The 13,290-nt window shown below is 42.0% G+C and overlaps 1 protein-coding gene across 1 annotated transcript; it reads left to right on the top strand.

The window, feature by feature from the left end:
- Positions 1–736: 736 nt before the first annotated feature.
- Positions 737–6,967, top strand: cdx1b (caudal type homeobox 1 b). The gene is made up of 3 exons (XM_070918036.1): positions 737–1,238; positions 6,042–6,190; positions 6,728–6,967. The coding sequence occupies exons 1-3, from the start codon at positions 737–739 to the stop codon at positions 6,965–6,967; spliced, it is 891 nt and encodes a 296-aa protein (XP_070774137.1).
- Positions 6,968–13,290: the final 6,323 nt, after the last annotated feature.

Raw genomic sequence — 13,290 nt, forward strand, 5'->3', positions numbered from 1 at the left:
TACTGGGAGCTGGTCTACTGGGAGCTGGTCTACTGGGAGCAGGTCTGATTGTAAAGAAGTGAGGGATCCCTGCCATAAGACTGAAATAAATAAATAAATAAATGAATGAATGAATGAATGAATGACGCTGCGGACCGTCGTCACTCTGACTGACGACATTTTTTCCGTCTCTTTACTGTCATTTGTAAGTTTGTCTCTTTTCCTTTGATGGCGGCCTTTGAAATGCAGCAGCGGACTGTGATGCAAATGGAGGCCGATAGCGAAGAGACTGCAGGCCGGGGGAGGGAGGGGGAAGGCCGGGGAGGACAGGGAGGGGGGGTCAGGGGGGGTAACCTGCTGGAGAGTCTACGTTTTTAATTTAATCCAGAGAATAAAAAGCGTCGGATGACAGGTGGTTTATGTTCTGTGATAGTTGTGAGGATGAGGAGGATGAAGTGGAGGTGAAGTGAAGAAGAAGAGCGAGAGAGGAAGAGAGACAGTGAGGGAGAGAGAGAGGGGGGGTGGGGGGGGAGATAAGAGTAATAAAAGCAGCCATGTGACCTCAGCAGCTTTTAACGGGCAGCTGATGGAGAAACCACAGAGAGACAGAACAGGTGGAGGTGTGGACAGGTAGAGAGAGAGAGCGCATACACAGTGAAGCTCACTTTACCTGTAGATCAGGTGAGAGAGAGAGAGAGAGAGAGAGAGAGGCAGGCTGGATCCGCAGTATGCTGAGGGAGTCCCCTCACCTGGAAAGATGTACGTGAGTTACCTGCAGCTGGATAAGGACCCGACAATGTACCCGCACCAGAACCCGGTGTCCCGCCACCCGGGCCTCAGCCTCAGCCCGCAGAACTTCGCGGCCCCGCCACAGTACTCAGACTTTGCCGGCTACCACCACCACCACCACCACGGCATCAACAACGACCTGCACTCGGCTCAGCAGCCCGGTCCGGGCGCCGGCGGCTGGAGCCCGGCCTACCCGCCTCCACCTCCGCCCACACGGGACGACTGGTCGTCCCACCACTACGCTGCCGCAGCCGCGGCCGCCGCAGCCGGGGGGCCTCCCGCGGCGTCCACCCTGCCCGGCGCGGTGTGTCCCACCCTGGGGTTCAGCCCCCCGGATTTCCCCGGGCAGCCACCTGCGCTGATGTCCACGTCCCTTAACGCGTCGGCGGGGCAGCTGTCCCCCGGATCCCCGCAGAGGAGGAACCCGTACGACTGGATCCGACGCAGCTCCGCACCGCCCACCAACCCCAGTAAGAACCGGGATCACACCTGTTGTCTCTTATTTGTCATATTCAGGGATTACCGAACACGTTTGATGTGAACCTGCTTCTTTAATCCGGATTCGTTTCGAAGCCGTTTTGATAGCAGAGCACTGATACTCAAATGTCCCCACACTGGGGACAGACAGCAGCGGCAGCCGGACAGGAAGCACTTTTATTTTCTTATTTTCTCTTCTTTCATTTTAATGTGACGTCACAATCAGCCTGCAAATGAGCGCGAGGGCAAGTTTATGTTGACGGATTAATAACTTTTCTTCACTTCATATGAGCACGTTCACACATCTGATGTGAAGCTTCTTAGAAATGAGACAGAAGAAATCATCCTAATAATAATACTAATAATAATAATTATAATATTATTATTATGCCTTGACAGATGCAGCAGCGATGAAACTTCAGATTCACTTAAAATAACAAACTCAGTTTTCTCTGTTCGCCTTTTACTGGTGGGTGGATTTATTGGTCCTATATTTATTAGTATTAGTATTAGTAGTATTAGTATAGTTTAACTGCAACGGTGAGCTTCATCGATCATTAATATCTTCGACCTGAATTTAAAATCCCTCAGAATGAAATATGCCGATATTCAGGGAGCCTTTTCCCTGGACGGAGGGTGACGTGTTCCCGCCGGCCCGCCGTGCCGTCCTGTCGCGGATCAGACGTGTGAAGCCGGTTTGAAGCCGTTGTGATGTAAATGTCCTCCGCTGGATGTGACTCCGGGCGGCTGAGCTCGGCCTTTGTCCTCCGCTTGTCTCTGGGCGGAGAAGACAAGAGTTTACAAGACAGTTCCCACTTTGAAGTGTGAAGTGTGACCTGGCTGTGCGTGAGTGTGCGTGAGTGTGCGTGTATCTGACACCACCGGTCGGATTTTGACGACTTCACCTGGATTTTATCCCACGAGGTTCAGCCAGAGGTGGAGGAAGTACTCACACCTTTTACTGAAGTAAAAGTACAAAGGCATCAGAATATACTTAAAGTACCAAAAGTAAAAGTACTTATTATGCAGAATAATATATATTATTGGGTGATTATTGGATTGACTTTTGCAGCTGCTGAAGATGGAGCTCTTTCTAGTGACTTTATATTCTGCAGGATCAATAAAGTTTGATCTTTATCCATATTAATACATAATCATTTATTAGTTGATTATATTTTGTTTTATGAATCCCAATCTACAAAGAAACTAAAGCTGAGTATGAGCTGAGAGTATTTCCCTCTGAGATGCGGTAGAAGACGAAAGTAGCAGAAAATGAAAACTCAAGTGAAGTACAAGTACCTTTCTGATCTAAGTATTACTGTGATTCATCATATGAGGCAGGTCATGTGAGGGTTGAATACTGTTATAATATATATTTATTAGTTACCTCCAACAACAGACAGATGTTTGTTCTTAACTTCCGCCTCACAGTTAACGGGAAAGGAACGCTATAAAAACATTTCTCCTAATAATTCTGTGGTTTCGCCTCTTCAGGACACTGGTGGCGTCCTCAGTGTTGTGTCAGGGACTCTTCAGGGGTCAATGTGGCTTTTTAAAGGTTGATTCTGATCTTTTTTAGGGTATAAATGATTCATTTGGACAGTTTTAGGCCAGAAACATGGGGCAACGGACAGGGAAGGCTTTGAAACAGCATTTAGATAACCGTAATACAGATAAATGAATACAAAGAAAATGTGGAAAAAGAACATTTTACAGGCTCCTTTGGCCGACCACCGCGGCCGTATCTGAAGTTCAAACATCTTGTTCACCCCGAACAAGATCACTGACTTCGTAATTATCAGAAATTAAATCGCTTGGATGAAGTATCAAATACTTTCTGAGTAAAACGTTAAATGATGAAATGATGAGAAAATATATCAGTAGATTCACCGAGAAGCTCACAATCGTCTTTATGTTATATTACATTTCACCTTTCATTATATTTCATATCACTTTGTTATACTATATTATGTTAATATGTTATACTGTTTTATGTTCATATTTCTACATTAATACACACAAACACTCAGTATAATATTGTTTATTATTCTGCTGTTTGCTGTTATAATAGATGGTATCATGTACTACTCACATCACTGAGTTACTTCTAATACTGCAGTATTACTTTAAGTACAACACTGGCCGTGGGTACTGCCTGCCGTGTAATTTACGGTTTGCTCTTGTATAGTTTCTATTATCATTATAATCTTTTTTATATATTTCATACTTCTAATTATTCATGTTTTATTTTCACTGTTTATCTGAACTCATTTGAGTCTTAATGCTGCTGCACTCTCCCCTCTGAGGATCAATAAATCATCTTATCTAATTCATTTAGGCTCGAATGGAAACACAAGTTTTACTGCTCGTCTTCATTCACATCATGAATCTCTTCAACTCGATCTGTCAGACGTCGCTTTGTCTTTCTGTAAATGTCTGAATGAAGCCGTGGGAAGTTTCTTCAACGAGGTTAGCTTAGCTTAGCATAATGACTGGAAGCAGGGGGAAACTGCTAGCCTGGCTCTGTCCGAACACCAAAAATACAGAAAAGAAATATTTGTTGAAGGCGTCAGTGAGTGAGTTGATAGTGGTGCCTCGTAGTGAACCTCTCTCTCTCTCTCTCTCTCTCTCTCTCCTCTGACAGACTGAAGAGCTTTTTGATTTACGTTCCTTCATTAGCGTCTCGTCTCTCTCAGCTCGGAGAATCAAACTGTTGGTTTTTACTTTCTGACAAATGAAGCAGAACAGTTCAGACAGATGTCCCCCCCCCCCCCCCCGCCCCGAAACTAAATTGTTTGAGTTGTAATTCGTCCCGGTGACCGATTAGAGGACAGGCGGCGTGTTTGTTTAAAGAAGAGACACATCACTTATTTAACTCCTGTGTGTTTAGTGTTAATATTGAATCAGAGCGTGTTAAAGAGAGCCGAAGGCCTTTTAATTAACTTGTTTTTATGGTTAAATAAGAACAAGTCTCTCGTCAGTTCAGCTCGTCATGACCAACAGAGCTTCTTTCATTATTCTATGATCAGAGTTTTCTTTCGGTTTCTGTTTCAAGGCAGTTTTTGGTTCTTCTGTGGCAGGCTGGTGTCTCTCCGTTCATACTGGACGGATCTGTAGCTCAGTGCCAACGTCTCCCAGTGTCTCCCAGTGTCTCCCAGTAAAGATGTGAAGGTCGTGAAGTTTTCTAACGTTCACCGAGTGTTTTAGTTCCCTCACCTTAACGACAACATAACCGTTATTTGCCATGAACACGATCTTTCCCTAACGTTAACCAAACCATGGCAGCCGTGCGCAGATGCTGTAGAGAGTTATTAGCTGCAGCCTAACTGTTTTTTAACACAGTGCTTCTGATGTTTATTGCTTGTTTCTTCCATTTTTATGTTTAGAAAATGGAATCAAACCAGACTGACAGTCTGCGGTCATGCTAGCAGCAGCTCTGTGAGGCTGTATGAGCTGAATGCTAACAGTGACAAAGCTAAAATGCTGATGTTTAGTGGGTATAATGTTCACCATCTTAGTTTAGCATGTTAGCATGCTAACATTAGCTGATTAGCAGTAAACACGGAGTGCAGCTGAGGCTGATGAAGGTTGTTAGTTTGGTCACAAACCAAAGTGGCAGAACAACACTGTCTTCATAGAAAAAATGGAGTTAAAGTAAACACGTACTGACAGGTGTAGTACATGTTTCTAGGGTTAAATGTGAAATAATATCACTGAGTAAATTCAGTATAAATGCATCTGTGGACGTTCAGATATCTACTGCGTCCCCCTTTTTCCCACAAAGCCTGTTTTCTAGTTGGTTTTAGACTATTTAAAGTGAAGAAATATGATATTTCATGTTAATTTCTGCGATGAGCAGTTCTGTCGCTCAGCTCTTTTTAGCTGAGGTGACGTCACACAGTCACATCAGGATACTGAGCTAGAACACCAGATACATGTTCTTCCTTCAAATTCAACATATTTTTCATATTTCATACAGAATGATAATCATCTACAAGCGCTTTATTTTTTATCAGAGATAATCTAAAAAGATTTCGTCTGTGCTGAGTTCCTCCCTTTTCTTAGCTTTAAAAGTCGTTAAAACCTTCTCATTCCTCGCTTTGACAGTATCATAAATATTCTGTATCACCTTGTTCCAACTCAAAATTGAAGCTTTATGATGTTAACAAGTAAAATATTGAAACCAAAGACTTGAAATATCCCCGATGTCTTTTTCGACACACTCCCCCAAAATTCAGCCTCATATATTTGGTATTTTTGGAAACAGAACAGTGCTGACTGTTAAATGAAGTGGAATGGTTTGATGTTCATTAGTGCAGCTCATTCATCCAGTTTTAACAGCTGAACCCTCTGACAGTGTTGAGGTTTAACAGTAACTCATGAACACAGAGTCCATAAATGAATAAAAGCAGATATGGTTCAGTTTATGCAAATCCGGACGAGGCAGATCGTCTATTTGAATACAGCAGTCGGGTGAGTCCACACTGCTGCGTCTGTCCAGGACGTCAGTTTCTGTGAGCGGTTTATAACACATAATATAAAATACTACGACTCAATACGCTTCATTTTTTACATACTAAGAGTTGGTGTGATTTTGTGCTGCTGAGAGAGTCAGTGAAGAAAGACTTTTAAATACCAAAAAACACGTATGAAGATGTGATTTTAAAGGTGAGACATGAAGCAAAGTGATTAGCAAAGATAGAGACAGGCTACTGTTAGCAGGCCTGGCTAACTAGCTAGCATTACTGTACATTAGGCAAAGAGTTAGCATGTCACTGTGTTTGTATGTGTTACAGATGGGAAGACGCGGACCAAAGACAAGTACCGGGTGGTTTACACCGACCACCAGCGGCTGGAGCTGGAGAAGGAGTTTCACTACAGCAAATACATCACCATCAGGAGGAAGGCGGAGCTCGCCACATCGCTCAGCCTGTCGGAGAGACAGGTACGCCCAGAAAACCTAACATACAATCTTGATATTGAGCCGGACTGTTGGAGCGACTATCAGATCTTATATGAAGAATCATTTAACAGGCTTGAAATTCAACGTAGTGACGTAAAGCTGGATGTGATTATTATTGACTTTATTTTAATGTTCTTTATTTTTAAAAACATCTTTGAAATGAGATGCGGTTCAGACCTTCATGGTCCCCTCAGGATGAACTGTAGTAACCCTGGTGACCCTCTGACTCTTCATCAGCGCCACCATCAGGCCAACATGTTCATGTGTCCAATACTTTGGTTTATGACCAAATACCTGCAGAGCTGATGACGTTCATCAGCCTCAGCTGGACTCTGTGTTTACTGCTAACTAGCTAATGTTAGCATGCTCCTCCAACAAGCCTTTGACTTGCACTGCTATGATCCATGTTCGACATGTTGTCCTGAGTCCTGACGGTGTCTGGTTACTGTGAAAGCCCGATGTCAGTATTCACATTATTTTGAATAAACAGAAATATAAACACCTGTTCTCCTGCTCCAGGTGAAGATCTGGTTCCAGAACCGCCGGGCCAAGGAGCGCAAGATCAACAAGAAGAAGCTCCAGCAGCCGGCCTCCTCCACGACCACGCCCACCCCACCAGCCGGCACCAGCGGCAGCGGAGGTGGAGGAGGCGGCGGCCTCCACGGAAACGGTGGGAGCAGCGTCGCCATGGTGACGAGCAGCAGCAATGGGCTGGTGTCTCCTTCCTCCATGCCTTTGAACATCAAAGAGGAGTACTGAGGAGGAGGAAGATAAAAAAAAGATGTTTTATTGGACGCTGATGTCGGGGACGTGGACTTAAAGATTCTCCCCAACGAACTGAAAGACTTTTGGCATCACATCTGAGAACGTATCGATGGGCGAAGTCACCAGCGTCAGTACTTCTTCTCCCCTCAGACTGTTGTTGCAGATGAGTCCTAACTGTGACGAGACGTTTGCTTGCTGGGATGTCGTCAGGTCTCTGTCTCTCTCCTGAACTTCAGGTCAGCCCTTCACTCCATCACGTTCTCGAAACTCACAGAACTTTATCCTGAATTCTAGCAGAGATCCCAACGTTCCCAAAGATACCAAAATGATGCACAAGACATGTCGAATATTTCGTCATTTCATTTGATGGAATGATGCAGCCATAAGAAAATGTCTTGGGTTTGAATATTTCCCTCAGTGTAAACATCGTGTCGCTTCATGGAGGAGCTGCTGAGCGTACGTGATGCTGTCAGACAGTGTGGAACACGTTTTTGTTTTTAACTCTAAAGCTACTTAAAAAGATTTTCAGGGTAAATCCAGTTTCCTCATGTTTGCTTGTTGCTCGATGATGCATTTAAGAATGGAGGACAATAAAAGTGGCAGAACAGAATCACTGTACGTTCATGTCTATGACAGAACGTGTGATCAGGAACACAAACTCCTGAACATAACTTAGAGCTGTGAGAGGAGCCGCTGGTTCTGGAGTGTTTTCCTGTTTGAAATATTTCTGTTGATGCTACTGAACACATAAAAAAGGACTCTCCTGGATGATGTGAACACCATACAGGTTTGTGTTCTGACCTCCAGTTTTAATTCTTTCAACTTCGTTTTTTGATAAATCTGATTTTGGTGCACAGCTCTAAATACTACAGTACCCATCAGCCTCAGCTGCAGTTACCATGGAGAAGACACCATTCAGAGGTGTGAATCAGAGCGGAAGTGAATTCATGAACAAAACGCTGTAGTTACTGAATTCACCTAAAGTTGGACTGATCGTTAGAAACAGAATTTGAAGCTCTGTCTGTGATTGGATGTTTCTTGTCGAAATGCACCTTGGGAGTCGTAGTTAACTTCTCCCAGGACATTTTTATGTCCACAGGCTTCTTGTAGCTTCGAGTCTTTATTAAAGAAGCAGATATTTTGTAACACAGATGTTCATCTTTTGTTCTGATGGTTCAACAGGTTTTCATGCTGATCTGAGATGCAACTGTGAGTCACATGACACCATCTGTGTGAAAAATGAATGGGACTTTTTACTTCCAGAACCAGGGGCGCAGAAAATAGGTCCTCCCACTTCACAACCTCCGCCTGGAGGTCGTCAGCTCTGAGTTTTGTTTCAGTCTCTGATTGTCAGCTGATCGAACTGATCCATCACCTCTACATGTCTACATCATCACATCTGCAACAAGCAAACTGCGAATAACAATAACGTTTCATTAATCAAAACAAACGACATGCTTGTGAAATGTGTTGCTGCCAGTGGTAGAAGAAGTATTCACACCCTTTACTTAAGGAAGGGTATCAGTACCACAATGTAAAAATACTTTTACGGTCATTATCCTACATTCAACATTTTACTCAAGTAAAAGTACAAAAGTATTAACAGCAAAACATATCAAAGGTGAAAAAAGTCGAATGTTTGCTTCTGAGATGTAGTGAAGCACAAGAATAAAGTTAACTTAAGTAAAAGATATCAGTCGCTGCAGATCTCCAGCACTGAAATTATTATCCTGACAGAGACGACACCAGCGAAAAAACGAGGCTCCTTTCAAATGACTTTGTTTAGTGCAAAACGTCATTGATGCTGGTGAGCTGAAGCTCCTCGACACACGACTGCAGCAGAAATATGAATCTATACTGACAATACTTATATACTTTTACTTCACTAAAGGATCTGAGTACTTCTTCCACCACTGCCAAACACACCTGAAGTACCTGACTGGCTCATCTTCATCAGACTTCATCATGTGTATATTTTAATAAAGTAATTTGTACACTGTAAAACATTTTAAGACGGTTCAAAGTTCTCCTGCTGCCTTAAAGATGTGAGTTAACTGAACTTATGCTGAATAATTCGTTTAAAGTTGAGAAAATGTAAAAACCAGCTCAAGTTCAGTGAATTTAAAAATGGTGATATTAAGTTCATAGTTATAGTCACGAACTCGAGGCTGCTTTCAGTGACCTCGCTGAATTTAACTCATCATGCTTAACATCGTTTTTATCATCAAGAAGAAACAACCAGGACATCATTTAACGTGTATTAAAGACAAACAGCAAGTTCCCATCATGTCTGTTTTCTTCAAACTACAAAAACAGAAGGTTTGACTCTCAAACAATGCATGCTGGGAAGTCTGCTGATATACTGATAATGTTTCTTTAAAAACTTTAGTGAACCTTCAGCAGTTCATTCATTGAACTCATCATCTCAAGTCAGAAGAACTGTTGTTTCTAACTTCTGAAATGGTCTCAACATGGAAACATTTTCAGTTGAATTAACTTGAAATAATAAAATGTCTGTATTTATAAATTAATGATAAAAAATGAGTTGTTTCCATTAAATTCTTGTGTGATGTTTTACAGTTTATTAAAACCAAAAGGCTTTATTGTAAAGACGACTTTGTCTTTTTACTCTCAACACACATCAGAGTCACATACTTTATATTTTCGAGTTTACTCAAGTGCTGTACTGAAGTACAAACTCGAGGTACTTGTACTTCACTTGAGTATTCCCATTTTAAGCAACTTTATACTTATTGTGCTTTTTACTGCACAACAATTAGGTTTTGGTTACTTGTTACTTTACAAATCAAGATTTTTACTTACAAAACATATAAAAAGTGTACAAGTACAACCGAAACGGTGAATCAATTAGTTGATTAATCAATTAGTTGATTGATCGTCAACTATTTTGATGGTTTAAGTCATTTTTCGTATAAAAACTTTTGATGGTTCCAGCTCCTCAGATGTGAAGATTTGCTGCAGATTAAACCAGAATGAAAACCAGAAAGATGAATAACGAATGAAAGACACACACACACACACACTCGATGCAGCAGTTGAGGTGTGGCGTCCAAAGGGCGAAGAGGAACTCTGGGCAAACAGAGGATCCTGCTATCTGCTGCAGTGTGTAGGTGTGTGTTCGTGTGTCCTCACTCAGACCTTTGTCCTTCTGGGTCCATTCTGCCTCCAACAACAGTCCTATCTTAACACTGATAGAGACTATCAGCAGAGAGAGTGTGTGTGTGTGTGTGTGCGTGTGTGTGAGTTGTTCAGACAGCCATCTTGAACTTGAGACCTCTGCACAGCGTCAGCCAACAAAACTATTAAAGATACGTAAAACATTGAAAAAACAGTAGTTTGAAAGTCCGTTTGTGTTAAATAAAAAGAAGTCCAGCGATCGAGCCTTGGGGAACTCCACATGTAATGTGTAAACCTATGCCCTCGTGCAAAGCAGCCAAATGTAAATTACTTCTTGGTTTTCTTTATTTTTTCTGTTTTGGTCCAATCTGGTCAGAACTAAAGTCCAGGAGTTCAGTTGAGGCCCAGTATTAATAAGGACAAGGTAGAGTTTACTAGAAGTCAACAGCACAGCTTCAGTTATAGTTCAGTAGAGATAGTAGACACTTCAAGCTCCACTCGATTCACTCTTGATAAGCTGCACTATGTTGGATGAAATATGGCAGCGTGCCCATAATCATAAAAACAATCACGTTAGAAAACTAAGACACAAACGGAAACCAGCTCAGTGCCGAGCATCAAAGGTACATTTAGACGTTCAAGCTGTTTTATTGTATTTATCTGGTTTCTGTTTGACTGTTGTGCATTTTGTCAATATTGTAATCACTAAAAGGAGAAATGTAAGTTGTAGCCTACTTACATATATATTATTATATATTTATTACATATAAACCCTCCTGACGTTAGCTTCCACTCTCCATGTGGATTGCAAAAATAACAGCACGGTGTCTGACTGTTGTAAAGCTAACACGCTCTCGTCAGTGAGTCCTCGTGAAATGAAATGTCACAGTACAGAGAAAGTAGAAAGTTACTCAGTGACAGTGAGTAGTGCTAGCATGGTAGTAATGAGGCTGTTATAGGGTCCTTGTAGCTGCATGTGTTTGGCAGTGCAGTACTCCAACTAAATTAAATGATACAATACAGTCCTCCCTCATGCTGCCTGCTAACGAGCCTCCAGATATATAAAGACTTAAAAACTTAAAACAGGGACAAGGAGAGTGGATCCACCTGGTGAGGAACAACTGCTGTGCAAGAGTCTCATTTTTGGGTAAACAGAGCGTAATGAGAGCAGAGCTGCTCAGTCTCAGCCTCTTCACCACCATAAAGTTTATTGGGGGGGGGGGGGGCGCAGTAAAAATGGTTTCACCACAGAGACGCAGATATGTTTGCTGAGGAGGCGTGATGAGCTCTGATAGCAGCGATGGACGACAGCCAGAGGATTCACCGGTGGAGTTTGGACATGCGGAGGCACAGACATCATGTTTTATACGTTTGTTGTGCAAGAAAAACTGATCTTGACACTAAAATCTGTCTCCACAAAACAAAGGTTGAGTCAACGCAGAAAGCAATGAAGTGGACTAGTGATCTCGAGCTTGTATCAGAAAACCTTTTTCATCTGATGGCAGTTTGACACGTTGATCTCAAGTACGAGTTGAACTTCAATGAACGTAAAGACCACAGATGCAGAGAAAGACTTAACGTGTCTTGTTCTGCCTTTTAAAATATGTTTTATCTCAATCATCACCTGCTATGCATTAAGAAAATGAAATCTAATGAACAGACTAGGAAACACATGTGAAGCCAATTTGAAGTTGTGGAGGAGATTTTCACATCAGGTCAGTCGACAGGTCTACAGGTTTGTTGTCTCAACAAGGATAGAATTAGCTGTTAGCTCCAGCGAGCTGCACTAAAGCTGCAGGAAGAAACGCTGGTTTTAAGGTCAGACAGCTCACACTGTTGCTGTGTGATTATGGCTGTTTAATGAAGAGTGCAAACGTTGGTCAGGCTCTGTGATCAATACTTACATCTCGCATCGTGTCCGGTACATGTCGAGGAAACGGCAGGATGTTCTTTTGTTAATGTTACGAATATAATAATCGTAGCATAAAAACATAACGTTACTTTTTTATGCTAACATAACTTTTTATGCTAGCGTTACTCTTGTATGCTAACATCGCCTCTTTTTATGTTAACATAAGTCTATGCTAATGGTTGTTATGCTAACATTACTCTTATTGTATGCTAACATTACTCTCTTGGAGATACTGCAGGGTCAAAAATTTGTTGACAAATCTATTTAATAGTAATTCTTATCTGACTTGTGTGCCGCCTTCTTGTTGCAACAATTACAACAATAAAGCTGATCAGGAGCAGATCAATAAATAAGAAATGTAATTTCACAGATATCTGCCGTTATGTGTTGTTTTCTTTCCTGCCTAATTTTCACGAGATACAATTTCATGAAAGCAAAGCTCGCGCGTGATATAAAACGGGATATTTGGGAAACTGCTGAGTGGGAAACATAAAGTGAAAGAGTGTTTTTATGACCGAGGCCTGGTGGCTCTGCTCCACGTTAATGAGGAACAACATCCTCGGCTGTTATCACAGAGGTCAGATGTTCAGCTGGCAGCCAGTCAGAGGCCAGTACAGAGCAGGAGGTCAAGGACGTCACTGCAAACCTGGATCAGCTTATTACTACTGAACTTACGTAACATATGAAGTCAAAGTATCTTAGAATCTCCTTTCGTAATATTACGAGTGGGTCAATCTTTTAATGTCATTACTATTAGATTTCTTTTAACATATCGTTTCTAATATCTAATATCTAATATATCGTTTCTAATATTTCATCTGGACAGTTATTGTTCATCGGAAAATTTAATTTTTAACAGTCGTTATCAATACGAACACTATCAATATCTGTTTTTTTTAATCTGTCGGTCCTTCCTGGAAATTAAACACACAGTCAAACAGTCAGTGTGTGTGTGTGTGTGTGTGTGTGTGTGCACGAAGAGATCTGACAGGGGCGGCGGCCATTTCAGGGCACATTTCATCTCTCCAAAACAAAATGGTTGACAGCACAACACCACGGTGACGGCCTTGAACAAATCCCTCAGGCCTCGAGCCGGACGCAGCGTTACACAAAACAAATATCCGTCTTGATGTGAACGTTAAAAGTTTGGTTAGTGTAACACCACATTAGACGTCTCGCCTCTGTTGCATTGAAATGTGTTTGTAGCCAAAGATGTTTACTGCATCATCTCTGTCAACAGAGCCAAAAATTAGAGCAAATAAAAGGA

This window comes from Enoplosus armatus, chromosome 13 (assembly GCF_043641665.1).
Source record: "Enoplosus armatus isolate fEnoArm2 chromosome 13, fEnoArm2.hap1, whole genome shotgun sequence".
NCBI classification, from domain to species: domain Eukaryota; kingdom Metazoa; phylum Chordata; class Actinopteri; order Centrarchiformes; family Enoplosidae; genus Enoplosus; species Enoplosus armatus.

Bases quoted from the DNA above. Each gene is read 5' to 3' on its own strand.
- cdx1b (XM_070918036.1), top strand. From the start codon at position 737: ATGTACGTGAGTTACCTGCAGCTGGATAAGGACCCGACAATGTACCCG. The intron at 1,239-6,041 runs GTAAGAACCGGG...TATGTGTTACAG, and splicing joins CGCACCGCCCACCAACCCCA to ATGGGAAGACGCGGACCAAA. The intron at 6,191-6,727 runs GTACGCCCAGAA...CTCCTGCTCCAG, and splicing joins TCAGCCTGTCGGAGAGACAG to GTGAAGATCTGGTTCCAGAA.